The sequence below is a fragment of the Mesoplodon densirostris genome, chromosome 14, assembly GCF_025265405.1.
Source record: "Mesoplodon densirostris isolate mMesDen1 chromosome 14, mMesDen1 primary haplotype, whole genome shotgun sequence".
NCBI classification, from domain to species: domain Eukaryota; kingdom Metazoa; phylum Chordata; class Mammalia; order Artiodactyla; family Ziphiidae; genus Mesoplodon; species Mesoplodon densirostris.
Window position 1 is genome coordinate 45047251 of NC_082674.1, and position 18541 is coordinate 45065791.

General features: G+C 41.4%; 2 protein-coding genes across 3 annotated transcripts in view; one reads left to right on the plus strand and one right to left on the minus strand.

Annotated features, from left to right (window-relative positions):
• Nucleotides 1-6668, minus strand: part of PSME4 (proteasome activator subunit 4) — a 103551-nt gene extending 96883 nt beyond the window's left edge. Inside the window, exon 1 of the mRNA XM_060116824.1 lies at nt 6423-6668. Within this exon, the coding sequence (XP_059972807.1) occupies nt 6423-6664 (242 nt within the window). The 5' untranslated portion in view covers nt 6665-6668. The remainder of the gene's footprint in view (nt 1-6422) is intronic.
• A 303-nt stretch (nt 6669-6971) lies between these two features.
• Nucleotides 6972-18541, plus strand: part of ACYP2 (acylphosphatase 2) — a 327177-nt gene continuing 315607 nt past the window's right edge. Inside the window, exon 1 of one of the 2 annotated variants that reach the window (XM_060117194.1) lies at nt 6972-7219. In XM_060117194.1, coding sequence (XP_059973177.1) covers nt 7195-7219 — 25 coding nt within the window. In that variant the 5' untranslated portion in view covers nt 6972-7194. The remainder of the gene's footprint in view (nt 7220-18541) is intronic. The other variant, XM_060117196.1, reaches the window with a different exon arrangement.

An 18541-nucleotide genomic window follows, 5' to 3' on the forward strand; every position in this document is an offset into this window, starting at 1 on the left:
AGTTTACAAGGAACAAAAAAGTTAATTCTAATATTACTGAGTACCTATGAATGTATATACTGCTACACTAAATGCTGTGGGTGCAGGGAAGGAGAAGTAAATATGGAAGACTCTGACCTCAAGAAAGCTCACAGTAGAGAGAAGATAGGTACACAAAGAATACAAAAGCATGAATAAGGGATCAAGAGAGTGCACTAAAAGGGAAGAAATGCTGAGCCCAGGCCGAATATGGAAGTAGGCAACTTCAGGATTCCAAATGGGAATATTTATAGTATGTGCTGCTTTTAACATTCCAGTGGCCGGTATCAATGAATACAGAGGATTTTTATTGTTTTTTTGCTTGCTGTTGCTTTTATTACCATGTCTCAGCTTGCTTTTCACACAGTACAAATGAGATTTTGGTCTAAATTCTCTACAAACGTTAGAGGAAACACATATTTGAATTTTATATTAAAAAAATGTGGGAGGTGGGGAGGGAGATTCACTAGAAATTAGTCTCACTTAATAGATAAAAAAAGATAACTCCCAGGTTCTACAATGAGAACAACTGGTTTAGAAGTTGTGTACTTATTTACTAATAAATAAAGGTCCCTTAAAAAACGCTAGTGATTTGCCTCTGTTTCACTTCAATTAAGAACACACACTTCAAAGACAATTTGATTTTATAAACACTTCATCAAGAAATTGTTTTTAAGTAATACATTCAGATCTCAAAAGAAAAACACATGGTACTGTTTTACTAACTGTTTTCTAACTGCCTTTCTCGGTGCCTCAATGTATGGCATTAAAACACACCAGTCAGATTGAGAATTTTTTTTAAGTAATGCGCTTAGCATTCATATTTCCTTCCCCCAAATTTCTTGTTGGAGATACGTCTTGCTTGCTCTGTCCTAAATGAACAAAAATGTGCACTAAGAGAAAAAGAACACGCTGGAATTGCCCTGGAGGGAGGAATTCTTTCACTGACATATCCCAAGTGACACAAACAGTGCCCATCCCATACAAGGCACTCACAAAATAATTTGTTCAAAGAAGACTCCTGTCTCTACTACTTTGCATCAAGCTATGTATTAACCTATGAACCTCAGTGTTTTCATTTTTAAAATAGAGATAATTCAAGGGAGTCCTTGTTATTCCAGGATTGATTCTATGTCTCCAAAGTTAAGAGGGGAAGAAAAAGATGTCATAATATGAAAATATTCAATAATGAGCTATTTCTTTTATCTCTGTCCATGAGGTCTGTTTATAGTGAACCTTAGACAAAACAATGCAAATGAAATGGAAACTCAGGAGTAAAATTACAAATTCTGCAAAGAAGCCAACTTCATGAGGTTGATCAAAGTAATATTGTTACTCTTTTAGGTTTGATAATGATATTGGTATTGACTTTTTGTTTAATTCCTTTTCCCTTAAAGATATATACTGGAAATATTTATGAATGAAGAATATGCTTCGGAAAAAAATGGTTGAAGGGGGTGGTGGTAGGAGACACCTAATTGGCCATGAGTTGGTAACTGTTGAACATGGGTGATGGGTACACCCAGGTTCATTATATTATTCTTTCCTCTCCTGTATATGTTTGACATTTTCCATAATAAAAAAATATTTAAAGCAAAGAAAAGAAGTTAGAAAACTATTCACATCAGAATCACACATATAGTCAATGACAAATGAGACTCAGGCAGAAATAGCCAGTTAACTAGTAAAGAGAAAACTGACGAGGTGTTTTAAAAGAAAGAGTAAGAGACACCCCTGGAAAATGGGAAGAGCCTCAAATATTTTAAAAAATATACATTTGACATTGCTATGAAAAATCAAATGTGTGTATGTGTAGGGGCAGGAGGTATATGAGAACTCTTTGTACTTTTTGCTCAATTTTGCTCTGAACCTAAAACTACTCTAAAAAATAGTATGTTAGTTATAAAAAAAACCAACAGAAAAACAAGTGAAAGATAACTTACTGTGCTGTTATACAACTTTATCAGAAAAATTTGTCTCTCCAAAATCAATCAATTCATGTATTTTGTTTTTTCCTATGGAAAATCAACTTTCTCCCTACAAAATTTTGGGTCCTGTTTTTTTTTTTTTTTTTTTTTTGCGGTATATGGGCCTCTCACTGTTGTGGCCTCTCCCGTTGCGGAGCACAGGCTCCGGACGCACAGGCCCAACGGCCATGGCTCACGGGCCCAGCCGCTCCGCGGCATGTGGGATTTTCCCAGACCGGGGCACGAACCCGTGTCCCCTGCATCGGCAGGCGGACTCTCAACCACTGCGCCACCAGGGAAGCCCTTGGGTCCTGTTTTGAGTGTGGCCACTTAAATAACAGAGACAAACCTTTTCTACTACTTTCTCCAACTGGCTCTCACTGATGAATGTGGCAATTTGTCAAGATTTTGAGATTCTTTTACAAATAAAAAGCTTATCTTTATTGTGTACTTCACAATTTCAATACTCAAATATTACTCTATTAAGTACATCATGTTAACAGACAAGATTAACACTGAGATTTAGTGGTTAGCATTTTCTTCTTTCTTCTCTAACATAGAAATGATATGGATTTGCATGCTCCTGTGGTCACATACTGCTCTCCACAAGAGGAGGTTAGTGTATTTGATAATGTACATTTTGACTAAACAAGTTTCCAGTGGTTGTATAATCTAATTAAATATATTATGTGGTTTAATCCAATTCCTATCAAGTAAGGCCACATAATATTCTTAATAATAATTAAACAAGGGAGCTACAGTTTAATTAGCAAATTAATCATTAGCAAATGATTCCTCAGCATAACACAATCATTTCATTATACATAATACAATCATTTCATTCACAGCAGAGAATATAACATTTTCACTGAAACAAAGCATCTAAATTTGCTTCATAATACTCCAAACTCACACACTTCACTAAAATCAAAATTCTGCTTTAAAAAAAAAAACACAGGGCTTCCCTGGTGGCGCAGTGGTTGAGAGTCCGCCTGCCGATGCAGGGGACTTGGGTTCGTGTCCCGGTCTGGGAAGATCCCACATGCCACGAAGTGGCTGGGCCCGTGAGCCATGGCCGCTGAGCCTGCGCGTCCGGAGCCTGTGCTCCGCAACGGGAGAGGCCACAACAGTGAGAGGCCCGCATACCACCAAAAAAAAAAAAAAAAAAAAAAAAAAAAAAACACAAAAGAAAGAAATGATCTAATTTTGTGTTTAAGATTTTGCTTTTATGAAACAATTCGCTGCTAAGTTTTAGGTTTGAAAAACCATGCGTAGTCTACGCTCTCACTCTTCAAAAGAGGACTCTAAAGCTGAGAGGTTAAGCAAGAACAAGATGATAAGAGTGGCAACACCAGGTACAGATAAACTTCTTCTGACTAGACCTCACTGCCTCTCATGAAAGGTCCAGAAGGACAAGGGAGAAAAAGCGAAGCTTCAAGATTACCTTTCTTCAACTCCTTTCATTCTCTACATGGGCCATACCACTTACTTACAGATGCCTTTCACTCAGGGTCCAAGAGCTGTCTTAACTGCTGTTTTTCAAAGACCATTTAGTTTGTGCCTCTCTTCTCTAATTTGTTTCCTTGCTTCTTAAAAACTAGTCTCGTGATGTATGATGTCACACAATCTCACTTCAACAGGCAGTACTAATACTTTAAGCTCTCTGTACAAGAGAGCTTGTATTATGTCACAGGGCCAATTTTTAAAGTACACAGAAATAACCTTTCTTCACAGAGATCTGCTAAACAGACCTGCAAGTCTTGAGATAGATTAAAAGATAGTTATAACCATCAAAATGAGATTAAAAGTTAAAAAAAAAAGGTGGTGGGGGGGGTTCTTGAGTATCTCCTAAACCAGAACTCTACCCAGTCCTGTGACACCCAGATTAGGGATGTATACTTCTGGTTGGGGATCCAGTCCCAGTGTCTCTGAACAGCATTTACACTCTGGTCTTCTTTAGGAATGCACTTGATCTGTGCAACTATTTCCAGTAGTTTACAAACTTATCAAACAGTCCTTGGAGAAAGATACACATTGGCTTATTTGAGGCTCTACAGAATAAAAAATAAAATCATAAAATACCAGAGCAGGAGTGTTTCTCAGGAATTACTTAGTCCAACTCCCTCATTTCTCTCACAAGTATCCTAAAACACATGATTAAAGTAACTTGCCCACAGTCACAGAGCTAGTGGGAAAAATTAGATTTTATTTTCATTACTACTTTCCATTCTTCTACAAAGTACTAAGTATGATCACTACTAAGGTAACTGAGAGCTATCATCACATGTTTTGGCATCATTTAGATGTAAACTTGTGCAACACACACAAGGCTTAAAAACAACAAGCACAACTATAAACAGGTCACCTTAGCATGACTTAGGAGAAAAAATACACCCAAGATCACAACATGTCCCACCAAGTTCAAAATGTCTCATAGCGTAATCCCAAGAATCAGCTTGCAGCATTTAACCACCGTTCCAAAATAAAATTCTATCTGATAGCATTTCTTGCTGGTTACTTAGATATAAATGGTTTGATGTTCATAGGTTATAAAGCTGTGTAACTGCAATCTTGCCCTAAACACCAAGGACTGTCTCCACTGTATTTTTAGCCCTTTCTAGGTATAGATACTTATACCTAAAAGCCAAAAATAATAAACCTCCAGGTGTTAATTTGCCAAGCTTAGTTACAATAAAAATGTCAGAAAACAGTGCTTAACTATGCCTGTGTAGATTCTCCATTAATAAATACAAACCAGATATGCATTCACACACTGGTGTATTTATATATTGTGCATCTAAAAGGAGCTGTTTGTGTCCCCCAAAACGGTTATTTTCTGAAAAATCTAATCTAAGTGATTAAAATGAGGAATTACTGGAACTGATAAAGTAACTTATTTTCACTGTGCCCAAGTAACACAAAAACCTAGGAGGCTCACTTGAAAAAACTGTGTGAATTTTAATAATTTATAAAACATTCTTCTGTTTTAACCAAAAGTGGTTCTTCTCCCTGTTGCATTTCTTTTTTCCCAAGTCTCCTATGGATCCTAACACCACAAACTTCTTCAAGCTCTAATCGAGAGGAGAGCTGTTAACCTTGACATAAATATGGTCACTCTTTGAAAAGGGCAAATTAAGCATTTGAGTTTTGCTCTTTAATTAAAAAGGTCATTAGTGCTACCACCAGCGACAACTGGAGATGAGAAATTTGTCAGAGGCTCCCTAATAATTGGCAGATAAGAATCATCCTGTGAGGGAAATGTAGAAAAGACGACTGCATTACAAAACCCTGAGTCATCACCCAGTTCACTCAGCAGATTTGGGTAAACATTAGATAAGTGATTTATGTCTTGTGTGTTCAGCCACCCATACCGACATGCATGAACATACAATGTTACCAGATTTTACGTATAGCCAACCAAACAAGATACTGCAAAATTCTCTTTTAAAAAAGTTCTTCTGACACAGTGAAGATGCCCATCTAGCAAATGTCTCTAACCTTTCCCCCAACTGTACTTTACTCGGTTTCCCCTAATTTCAGTGGCACTGTAGTTTGCAGCCAGTTTATACCAAAAAAAAAAAAAGGTAACAAAAGAATAAAAAGACTGAGATTGATTTAGGTAATCTATATTCATCTGAGCAGCTCAAAATTTAACACAAGCCCGATACCAATAACGCCCAGGACAACTTGACAGCTTCCTTCTCTATTTTCCTTAGTATGGCACATTTCCAAAGGAAATGTCATAAAAGGAGCAACATACATTTTCCCGAGGTTCTAAGACTCAACATTCTCAACACTAACGTCTAGTACACAGCCCAAGAATGCGCTGAGGGCTGATTTTAAAAGTCTTTTCAATCAAACCCACAAAGACTGAGAAGGCCCAAAAAAGCAGAACCTCGAAGTTCCCTACGGCCTCCTTCCCATTCAGAAAGTTACTAGACGCGAACTGAGGGATAGGAAGAGGCAGGGACCGTAAGGTAAGAAAAAACTGGAGTCAACACCAGGAAAAGTCAAGAGTTGTTCGCCCAAAGACGAATCCTCTCTGCTCCCTCCCGCCACCGGCAAAGGTCCAAGGAGCACCCCTGGGGGACCGCTCCTCTCTTTCCCTGCGGGTCCAGTGCCCTCACGCTCCCCGGGCCCCGAATGTCGGAAGACAACAACCCGAAACCTTGGAGAGAAGCAGCTGCGAAGGACATAGAGGGCTGGTGAGAACCAGGGAGATCCCGTAAGAAAGTGGCAGGGAGGAAGCTTGAGTGCTTCCCAGGCTTCGGTCGCGACCCTGGGATTACTGCACAGAAACGATCCGCCCGAACCGGGGCAGAGTTGAGTGTCCAGCGGTCCGGTGCGGACAAAGAGCCTCCCCCCCCCCAACCCCCGCGGACGCCTTCACACCGAGCCTTTGCCTCCGGCCCATCCTGCAGGCCCCGGAACACTTACGTGGAGAGTTTCCTGGTCCAGAAGAGGCCCCCGGGCCACAGCTCTTGGAGCTGCACTGCCCGGCCCAGGTTGCTTTTGATCTGGGCCAGCTGCAAGTCGGACTCGGCGTCCAGCCGCTCGGCGTAGGGCAGCAGCTTGTTGTAGACGATCTCCTTCTGCGGGACGAAGCCTCGCGGGTCCGGACCGGGGCGCCCGCCCGGCTCCAAGGGATCCCCGCCGCCCGCCCTTTCGGCCGGCTCCATGAGACCAGGACACCCCCCCAACCCCCTCCCACCCTAGCCCTCCCCGGCCCCCACCCCTCTCCGGGCTCCGCCTCCTCCGCGTCGTCGTCGCCCTCGGCCCTATCGCTGGGCCCCCTCCCCTGGCCGGCGTGCTGCTGGCCCCGCGCGATTCCCGGTTCGTTAGCGGCTGCAGCGGCCGCTCCGCCCGCCCCGCACCAGCTCGGCTGGTGACGCTGCAGCCGCCGGGCCCGGAGGTTCCGGACGAGCCTCAAGTCACTTCCGGGGCGGGGCGGGGGGGGGCGACGACGTCTGAGGAGACGGCGACGGCGACGGCGACAGCGACCTGGGTGCAGCGCCTTCCTGCTGTGGGCCGGGCTCGGAGCCCCCACCCCCCAGGTCCCACCGGCCGAGCTCGAGGCTGTCCCACCGGAAACTCGAGGCCGAATTCCAAGCCGTTGTCCTTCCTCGCGTGGGGTCGTGCGCTCCCTGCGTCTGCCCTCGGGAGCGTGTGATCGCCGTGGCCTCGGACCAGGCGCTCCACGTAGTCCCCCATGCCAAGTTCACGGAAAAACCTAGGTACTCTGTCCATCCCACTTGTTGCTGATAGATTTTTTTACTGTGTCCCCTTTAAGCCCCCGTCTTTCTGTCATTCTCCTGGCCGCCCTCATTCCAAAGAAAGGGATTCAACAAATTCATTCAACAAATATTAATTGAACTACTGTTTGTAAGACACTCCTTTTAGGTCCTTGAGATGGAAAATTTAAGAGCACCTGGTTTCTGCCCTCCTTGGACTTAACAGCCACATGGAGCTTTGACTAGGGAATAAGCAATTACAAGACAATACTGCTCTTAATTGCTAGATAAGTACAGGATGCTTTGGGAACACCTAAAGAGGACTTCAAACTGGAGGGGTGGCAGGTAGTTTCCTAGAAATGATGCATAAAGTTGAGCTGAAGAATTGCAAATTTTGTTAGGAAAACAAGAGAGGGGAAGGTATATTTCAGCTGGGGGAGAGCTCAGGCTGCAAGCATGCACTCTAGGAATTCAAAGTTCAGAATGACTGAAGATTGCTTGCAGAGAGGGGAGTGAAGAATTGAGACTGAGAAGGACATGCTAGGAAGTTTTTAGAGCTTTATCTTAAAGGCAACAGGAAGCGGAAAAACTAAGCATAGCAGTGGCATGATATAATTTACATTTCTGAAGAATCACTCTGGCTTTGTGTGGAGAATGGATTAGAACAGACAGAATTGGAAACTGGCAGACCCCTTAAGGAGATGTGACATAATGGTGGGCTGCATGTCAGTTGAAATGATTCGAGAGCTGTTTCAGCAAGAATGGCCTGAGCCTGGGCCTCCCTGGTGGCGCAGTGGTTGAGAGTCCGCCTGCCGATGCAGGGGATACGGGTTCGTGCCCCGGTCTGGGAGGATCCCATATGCCGCGGAGCGGCTGGGCCCGTGAGCCATGGCCGCTGAGCCATGGCCGCTGAGCCATGGCCGCTGAGCCTGCGCGTCCGGAGCCTGCGCGTCCGGAGCCTGTGCTCCGCAACGGGAGAGGCCACAACAGTGAGAGGCCCGCATACCGAAAAAAAAAAAAAAAAAAAAAAAAGAATGGCCTGAGCTTGGTAGTTGATTGGATGTGAAGTGTGAAACAGAGAAGTCAGGATGTCAGATTTCTGGCTTGGGAAACTGAGATAGAGAACACAGCAGAAACAGCTATGGAGGCAGAATGCCTAAGGGATGGGAAAATATTATCATGTATGGATCAGAAGGGCCATCTAAAAATGGATATGGATTAAGCATATAGGTGGATTGGAGGGAATGAGATATAGAGTAGCGTTAAAAAATAAACGGAGGCATATTAAAAATCTTAAGAGTTTATCTGAGCAAAAATTGGTAGGAATTGGGCAACACCAAACCAGAAGTGGTTAGGAGCACCAACAGGAGGCAGGGGAAAGCCTTAAAGAAGGTGCAGAAGCAAAGAAAGGAAATTATTTAATTGGCTACAGCTAAAGCCTAGTTAGCTGTTTGTGATTGGTTGTCCTTAGTGTTTAGATTTCTTAATCTTGAAGCATTTACACACTTAGACGTTGGTTTGCTTAAGTAGGCCACCAAAGCATTAGAGCCACCTTAATCTAATGGACTCCGTGTTTAATTAGTTTAACAGTATGAAAAGAATAGGGCCCTGAACCAAACTCTAAAAGAACTCCATATTTAGGGATGGATAAAGAAAGAGAGAGAGCACAAAGAATACTCACAAGAAGCAGTCTGAGAGGTAGGCGTTCTAGAAAAGTGGGCTTTTTTAAAAAGAGTTCTCAGATGGAGGAATTGATTAGCTATACCAAAGGTGACTGAGCGGTCAAATGAGATAAGACCAGAGAAGGGTTTATTGGAGTTATTGATAAAGCAGATAAGAACAGTTTCAGTGGAGTGTAGGGATGGAAACCAGATTACAGTGACAAAGGATGAGTGGGAAGTAAATAAATAGAGACAGCAAAGGTGGACAACATTTTTTGACAGTTTGAGTGGGAAGAACAAGAGAAAAATGTTAGCTGAAATGAAAAGAGGAATTTTTGAAGGTGGGATATGTTATTTATTTATTATTTGTGGCTGCGTTGGGTCTTTGTTGCTGCGCGCGGGTTTTCTCTAGTTGTGGTGAGCCGGAGCTACTCTTCATTGAGGTGCGCGGGCTTCTCATTGTGGTGGCTTCTCTTGTGGAGCACGGGCTCTAGGCACACAGGCTTCAGTAGTTGTGTGAAGGTGGGATATGTTTAAATATTGATGAGAAGGCACCAGTGGAGAGACAGGTTGAAGATACGTGGATGAAGATGACAGAGTGGGAGAGAATATGGAGTCATTGGCCCTTAGCAGTAAACCATACTCTCCTTCCGTTGTCAGAGGAGGAAAGCAGGGGAGAAGAGATGCAAAAGCAGAAAGGTTTGCAGATTAAGTGCCTGGAAGTTGGAGTTCTTTCTGATGGTTTCTTTTCTTTTTTTTTTTTTTTTCCTGTGAAGCAAGAGAATGAGAATGGTGCGAGGACATGATGGATAGGAGATTTGAGGAGATTGGAGAAGGTTTAGAATAGTCTCAAAATTCAGAAAACTGATTAGAGAAACAGAATTGCTTGGCAGTTAAGGCCAGAAGCATGAATTTACCATCACCTGTCTGTACAACTTAGTGACTTTCACCAGTAATGTTTAGCAGCCCAGGATTGTATGATGTACAGGCTGATATGATAGACTGACAAAGAAGCAAGAGAATGTTATGTATGTTAGTGGTAGTGATGGTAGTGGTTTTAGCTACCATTTCTTGAGCACTTCTCTCAGCCTGTGCTTTATCTACGTTATCTCATTGAACAAGTAGAGATCGTGGAGTTGAGAGTATTTGAAAGAGAATGGTTAACATCTAAATTGGTTGAAGTCTAAGAAGAGAGAAGAGGGCCGATAGAGAGTAGAAAGGTCAGGGGACTCAGATCCTGATGAGATACAAGAACAACATGAAAGGATTAGCCTGAGCAAAGGATATGGAACAACAGGAATGTTTAGATTTAAGATTTCAAAGAAGCAGTTCCAGGTGATCTCAGTTTCCTTGCGAATGGTTGTCCGAACTGGAAAAATCGAAAGAATTGTTGGAGCAAAAGGGATGAAGTCTCTTTCTGTTATTCTCTATGAAGTTTAATAGCAAACACTATTCATACCTCTTCAGGGGAGAAAGGTGGGAGACCTTAAATTTCTCTGGAAGGCCTAGGCTACTCATCATTAGAGACAGTACCCAAAGTCTGGGGTTAATTTTCTCTCTCAGACCAACTCCCAAGCATTTTTTTAATCTCTTAGCGCTCAGGATACTCTGCCAAAGAATAACAACCCAGTATGCTTTCAGTCAGACCCTGAGGGAGACATTGACTTCTTATCAGACTCCTCTAGGAAACAGACTATAATCACTTTTCTTGGAAGCCCCAGAAAGTGCAATAGCCCATGGAAAATGTTCTGAAGAGAGAGGTTTCTCCTCAAGCTGGAGGAATTGGCAGAGATAATTATCTATCAAATATTTATGTCATTGATATACTTATTGGCCCACTACTTGATAAACCACTTATTAGTAGTGAACAAAAATGACAGGTTGTTAGTTTCATGCCTTCCTCTGCCTTAGTTTTTTCTGTATATGATGTATTTGGGATGGGGGCAGGGTGGGGTGGGGGAGCAGGGAGGTATATTGACAAGTAGATGAATCTCTGTTGTCAGAGCATATGTGGAAGTATTTGAATTATATTAGAATGACTCTAATATAATCAAATATCTAAACTGTTGTGCTGCAGTTATTGAAATCACAAGAATATTGGATCTGAGAAATGAGGATTTTTTTCCCTAGTTCCTATATGATTTTTTTAAAATAAATTTATTTATTTTTGTTTGCGTTGGGTCTTCATTGTTGCGCACGGGCTTTCTCTAGTTGCCGTGAGCGGGGCAGGGGCCTACTCTTCGTTGTGGTGTGTGGGCTTCTCATTGCGGTGGCTTCTCTTGTTGTGGAGCACGGGCTTTAGGCACACAGGCTTCAGTAGTTGTGGATCGCAGGCTCTAGAGCGCAGGCTCAGTAGTTGTGGCGCACGGGCTTAGTTGCTCCGCGGCATGTGGGACCTTCCCGGATGAGGGCTCGAACCCGTGTCCCCTGCACTGGTAGGCAGATTCTTAACCACTGGGCCACCAGGGAAGCCCCCCCATATGATTTTTAAGTTTTGAATTTTTCAGCCAAAAACCCTTCTCATCCAGCCATAGTATCTACTTCACCAATTAAACTAGAGTATATTTAGAGCTCAATTTTTAATAAGAAGGAAATCACAGCTAACGGAATGAATTTTTCTGTGATTATTTTATACTTTTTCCCTTTCTTGGGCATTTTGCCATTTCACTACAATGCAGCCAGGTGTAGGCTTCTTTTTATTTATCTTGCAGTGGATTTGTGTTTCTTAAATCGAAGATTCGTATCATTCATCAGTCATGCAAAATTTTCAGCTATTTTCACAATTTTTTTTGTCCCTCTTCTCTCCTTGTAGAATTCCCATTAGACATATGTTGTACTTTCTCATTCTAGTCTAGATATTTCTTGATATTTTGCAAGTGTTTGTCTCTCTACCTCATTCCAGATAACTTTACCATATCTATTTCTAATTCTTAGAATTCTTAGTTCATTTGTATTGATCTGCTGTTTAACTTGTCCATTGAGCTTCTAATTCCAATGATTATGTTTTTATATTTGGAAGTTCTACTAAGTTTTTTTCAAATATCCCTATTCTATTTTTCATTGAGTTTTGTTCTTTACGGTCCCAATGACTTCTTTAATCATTTTAGACATACTTATTTAATTATTTTAGACAATCATATTCTATTATTTCAAATAATGTGCTGTGTGTTTGTTGACTTTTGTTCATGATGGATCCTTCTGTTTTATAACTTTTTATATTGTGAGATCATCTTCACATGGCTTTTTTTCCCCTGTGGACATCCCATGTGACCCAGAGCAATGTCTTTGTTTGCTTGCACCAGATCCACAGAAATATCATAGGTATAGTACTAACCAATATTTATGTTCATTTTTCAGCTCGTGTAAACTTGGATTTCTATCCTATGCAAGTTACAGGCCTGGGAATTCAGTCTATGGAGAGTTGTGTTTTTATGCAATATTTTATCAATACTTCCAACTCCCTTAGGTCCAGGGTTTCAACTTCTATCCTGGAGTAAATATTAAAGCCCAATTCACTTGCTGTTTCCAGATCAAGTAACACTACCACAAAGCTGATGCAGAATTAACTAACACGCTTATCACTCTGGCTTTCCTTTCCTCTTTGTTTCTAGGAGATATTCCTTTTCTGTGTGTGAGCTCATCTATGGTTATCTCTTGCTTTCATGTTTAATGTAGCATTCCTGTGTAAAAGGGTTTCTGCATTAACTCAGTCTGCCATGCTACTGGAACTGGAGACCTTTAAGGAATAAACTTCTACCTCTAAAATATTAGACATCATGGGAGCAAAAGGGAGTGATTATGGGTAATTAAGAGCTTTTTTAGAATCTCATATCACATAAGTGGCCATTGATGATGTCTATTCATCAAGCTGTAAAAATGATTGATGATGATTAAAAAATAATTTACTTTTTATTATTTGTAAAACACCTATTTGATATTTAAAAGCAGAAGGGGTTTTTCAACACAACTGAAGCTCACTCTTTTTGACAAGCTGTGAATAATGTAGGAGGTCACAGCTTCCCTCATAATCAAATATAGTAAAGAGATGTATTTCTTAACAGTAGTTGAAGAAATTAACAATAGAGTCATTGGAGAGATAATAACTGATGCACAAAGGGGATGTACACTGTTTCCACCTACCCTCAGTTTTTATATGTATAAATAGAACAGGCCTTGTTCATAGGCAGAAAATGGAATTGTCTGCATGAATAATATGAATACCAGCAAGACACTCACATGTTATCAGGTACTTGAAATGCTACCCTTTTCAGTCTTTTACTTTGTACTAAGGAGAATCACTTTTGAAATTTACAGATTCATAAGAGGGATAATATATCAGATCCCTAATTCTCCATAGTGAATTATATATTCATTAATTCAACAAACATTTATTGAGTGCCTCCTGAGTGCCAAGTGTGAGATCATAAGATGGATGACGCAGTACTTGTCCTTAAGGGGTTCACTGTCTAGTGGGGTGACAGACAAGTAAACAGATAAAATTGTAACCAAATGTCATCTGTGGTCTTTCTACCTCTTAAGATCTCTAGAAAAAAGTAATTTAAACTTCCTTCCATAGACTGTGAGAAGTCCAACGCCTCATCCAATAGTTCTGTCAATTTTGGAGGATGGGGGCTTATGTTTTTATGGTCACTTCCAGCTCTAAACTTTCCTTCTGCTAAACTAGTTCTGTTTACAAGGCTTCTGTTGTCCCTGTTCCAGTACCACTTTAACCCAAACATAGAACCTGGCTTTTTTCCTTACTTTCCACCATTTGCATAAAATAAACCATTCACACAAGGCTTTGTGTGTGTGTGTGTGTGTGTGTGTGTTGCTTGTGTCAATAAAATGGAAACAGGTTCAAGGAGACCAAGGAATTTATATGCTAGAAATACAAACAACTTAAAATTTAACATAAAATATTTCCCTAAAAGTTCTATTTCTGTATGGTCCATGACATTATCGAGCTTACTATCTAATGGGGCGGTCAGACATTAAACAACTCATTCTGTAGGTATTTAATTATACTTTTCTTAGATGCTTTAGTAGAACAAAGGATGCTCTGATTGTATAAAACAGAGGGACCTGGGCCTCCCTGGTGGCGCAGTGGTTGAGAGTCCGCCTGCCGATGCAGGGGATACGGGTTCGCGCCCCGGTCTGGGAGGATCCCATATGCCGCGGAGCGGCTGGGCCCGTGAGCCATGGCCGCTGAGCCTGCGCGTCCGGAGCCTGCGCGTCCGGAGCCTGTGCTCCGCAACGGGGGAGGCCACAGCAGTGAGAGGCCCGCATACCGCAAAAAAAAAAAAAAAAAAAACAGAGGGACCTAGCCTAGACTGGGAGGCCTAGAAAGATTACTTTGAGGAAGTAGTATTAGATGAACGAAGAGTTGGGGAGAAGGATAATAGAAATGATCTGGCTAGGAAAACAGTATGAATGGAGGCTTGAGGTGGGGGAAGAACTTGGCTTGTGAAGCTCAGAAAAGACCAGTGTGCTCAGGGAGAGAAAGTAGGCATGGCAGATGTGGCTGAGAAGGCAAGCAGAGTTAGATCATATAGTGCCTTGTAAGATGGGTTAAGAATTCTGGAGTTTATCCTAAAAGCTATTTCAGATATACAAATACAGTGCTGCAGGCAGTAACCAAATACTTGGGGGAGCTGAAGGGGTGCTATTAGGATCTTGAAGGCAACTGGATAGGTATACCCCAGGCAGAAACATCAGTATGTGGAAGGCTGTGGAGTTTTCAGTGGGCCCAGTTAGGCCAGGGAGCATTCAGTACAATGAGGTAGGAGCACAGAAAGTGTGGAGAATGGCAAGAGAAGAGGCAAGACAGAGAATAGGTAACAAATAGTCATGTATCTATGTATGGTGGTATTGATGGTAGTAATGTTAGCTCGTACCTACCCATAGAGAGTGGGCTGCCTTTCTGGACTCAGAACCTAATTCATTTTTTCAGTTGCTGCTTTGTTTTGTAAATTAATCTTTTTTTTTTGGTGCACAGTGCGGCTTGCAGGATCTTAGTTCCCCGACTGAGGATCGAACCCTGGCCCCTGGCAGTGAGAACGCTGAGTCCTAACCACTGGTCTGCCCTGGAATTCCCGTAAATTAATCTTTTTATTTTGAGATAATTGTAGATTCACATGTAGTTGTAGAAATAACACAGAGAGATCTCTTATACTCTTTACCCAGTTTCCCCAAATTGGTATTATTTGTAGTCCAATTCCACAATCAGCATATTTACATTGATACAATCAAGCAAGATAAGAACATTTCCATCACCACAAGGGTCCCTCCTGTTGCCCTTTATGGTCACATTCACTTTCCTGACCCCTCCCATGTCCCTAATACCTGGAAAATTACTAATCTGTTCTTTATATAATTTTATCATTTCCAAACGGTTATATAAATGGAATCATACAGGATGTAACTTTGTGGGTTTGGCTCTTTTCTCTCACCATAATTCCATAAAGATTCATCCAAGTTGTTGCGTGTACCAATAGTTTGTTCCCTTTTATTGCTGAATAGCATTCCATGGTATAGATGTACCGTAGTTTTTTTAGCCATTCACCGTTGAAGGACATCTGGGTTGTTTTTGCCTATTCCAAATAAAGCTGCTATGAACTTTCATCCACAGGTTTTTGTGTGAACATAAGTTTTAATTTCTCTGGGATAAATGCCCAGGAGTGCAATTGCTGGGTCATGCTGTGTTGCATGTTTATTTATCTATCTATTTATTTATTTATTTATTTATTTTAATTTTTTTTGCATGTTTAGTTTTAAAACTAAAAAACTACCCAACTGTTTTCCAGAATAGGTGCACCATATTACATTCTCACCAGCAATATATGAGTAAACCAGTTTCTCTGCATCCTTTCTAACATTTGGTATTGTTACTGTTTATTTTAACCATTCTGATTAGTGTGAATGATATCTCATTGTGGATTTCGTTTGCATTTTCCTTATGGCTAATGTTGTTAATCATGTTTTCATGTGCTCATGTGCTTATGAGCTACCTGCATGTCTTCTTTAGTGAAATCTCCACTCATGTTTTTTGCCTGCTTTCTAATTGGATTGCTTGGTTTTTTACTGTTGAGTTTTGAGCATTCTTTATGTATTCCTGTTGCTACTCCTTCGTCAGATATGTGGCTTGCAAATATTTTCTCCTTGTTTGTAGCTTGTCTTTTCATCCTCTTAATAGGGTCTTTTGCAGCGTAAAAGTTTTTAATTTTGGTGAGGTCCAATTTGTCAATTTTTCCTTTCATGGGTCAAACTTCTGGTGTCAAATCTAAGAACTCTGCCTAGTCCTAGAGTCAAAGTTTTTTTTTCTAAAAGTTTTATAGTTTTATGTTTTGCATTTAAGTCCATGATCCATTTTGAATTAACTTTTGTGTGAGGTGTGACATTTAGGTCAAAGTTAATATTTTTGCCTATGAATGTCCAATTAATTCAGTTTTAAATAACACCACTTGAAGGCCACCAAGAACCCAGTCATTTCATTTCATAGTCTTTACTCAAACATGCTGTGGAGGGCTTCCCTGGTGGCACAGTGGTTGAGAGTCTGCCTGCAGATGCAGGAGACACGGGTTTGTGCCCCGATCCGGGAAGATCCCACCTGCCGCGGAGCGGCTGGGCCCGTGAGCCATGGCCGCTGAGCCTGCGCGTCCGGAGTCTGTGCTCCGCAACGGGAGAGGCCACAACAGTGAGAGGCCCACGTATCGCAAAAAAAAAAAAAATACATGCTGTGAAAGGCACATACTGGCACCGTCCACTCTTGTGATCCACTGTGAGCCAATACTTGTATGAAAAGACATATCTCTCAAGAAAAAAGAGAAAATTTTATGGATGGTTTTTTTTTTAATTTATTTTTGTCTGCGTTGGGTCTTTGTTGCTGCACACAGGCTTTCTCTAGTTGCGGCGAGCAGGGACTACTCTTCGTTGCGGTGTGCAGGCTTCTCATTGCAGTGGCTTCTCTTCTTGTGGAGCACGAGCTCTAGGCATGCGGGCTTCAGTAGTTGTAGCACTTGGGCTCAGTAGTTGTCACTTGCGGGCTCTAGAGCACAGGCTCAGTAGTTGTGGCACGCAGACTCAGTAGTTGTGCCTCGCAGGCTTAGTTGCTCCGCAGCACGTGGGATCTTCCCGGACCAGGGCTTGAACCCATGTCCCCTGGATTGGCAGGCGGATTCTTAACCACTGTGCCACCAGGGAAGTATGGACAGTTCTTAAGTCCATAATTAGTAATACAAAGAATACGTTTGACTAATTCTGCTAGAATATGGTCCTGCTAAAAATACACCGAATTTACTTTATTCAGAACACTTAAAGTAGTGGGCATCTGAAATTGTCTTTGACTACTCAGCATCTGAACCCAGTTGCTGGATTTGGGAAATTCCCCGTTGTGTAGGTCTGGGTGAGACGTAAGCTCCTACCTCTAACTTCAAAAGCCTAAGGAGTCACCCTCTAATCACTCCCCTGACGATCTTGTGATCCAGGTTTGGTCACCAGGTACTTTGAATTTTGAGCAAGTAATGCCAAGATAAGGGGATGATGGATGATATTGGATCTGTGGTAGCTATGGCATAGGCAGTCTGGTATTTGTGGCTGTGTTATCAGGAGCAGTGGTTGCCTACAGTGACTACTGTGTCAAATAGAAGATATGGTGTACATCGGTGGTGGCAGCAGCGTCTTAATCAGACTGTTTCACTACCCTGACTCCCTTGATTCTAACCTCTTGTCTGATAATGTTTCTTATCATTTCTCATCAAGTCTATGAGTTACCTGATACTTTCCAATAAATTTACCTTCAATTTAAGTTAGCCAGAGATGGTTACTGACAATAAAGAACCCTCGCTGATACTTTTAGCAAATGAGACTAAGGCAGGGGTCTCCCACCCCCAGAGTTTCTGATTCAGTAGGTGTAAAGTGGGGCCTGAGAATTTGCACTCTAACAAATTCCCAGATGATGCTGATGGTCAAATGACCACACAATCTTCATCAAGTTTGGTGTGATTTTATTTTTCTCTCAAACACCTGCTGATTAGTGTTTCATTGTTTGAATATACCGCAATGTTCTTATCCATTCATCTGATGATGGACATTTCAGTTATTTTCAGTTTCTGGCTATTACAAAGAAATCTGCTGTGAATGTTAATATACAAGTCTTTGTATGGACATATATTTCCTTTCCTTTGGGGTAAATACCTGGGAGTTGAATGGCTAGATCATATGGAAGGTATATGTATAACTTTTTAAGAAACTGCAAGCTGTTTTCCAATGTAGTTATGCCATTTTACATTTTTGCCAACAGTGTATGATCAGTCTTTTTAACTTTAGCCTTTCTAGTAGGTATGTAGTAACGTCTCATTGTGCTTCCAATTTGCATTTTCCTAATGACTAATAGTGATGAGCATCTTTTTGAGTGCTAATTTAGCATCCATATATCTTTTTTGGTGAAGCATCTATTAAAATATTTTGTCCCCTTTTGGGGGCCTTGTTTTCTCATTATTGAGTTTTGAGAGTTCTCTGTATATTCTGGGGATAAATCCTGTACCGTATATGTGATTTGCAAATCTTTTCTCCCAGTCTGTGGCCCTTTTTTTCCTTCATTTTCTTCATAGGCAGAGAATCATTTTTGCAAAAATTATCAACAGTCTCATCAATTTTCCTAATGACC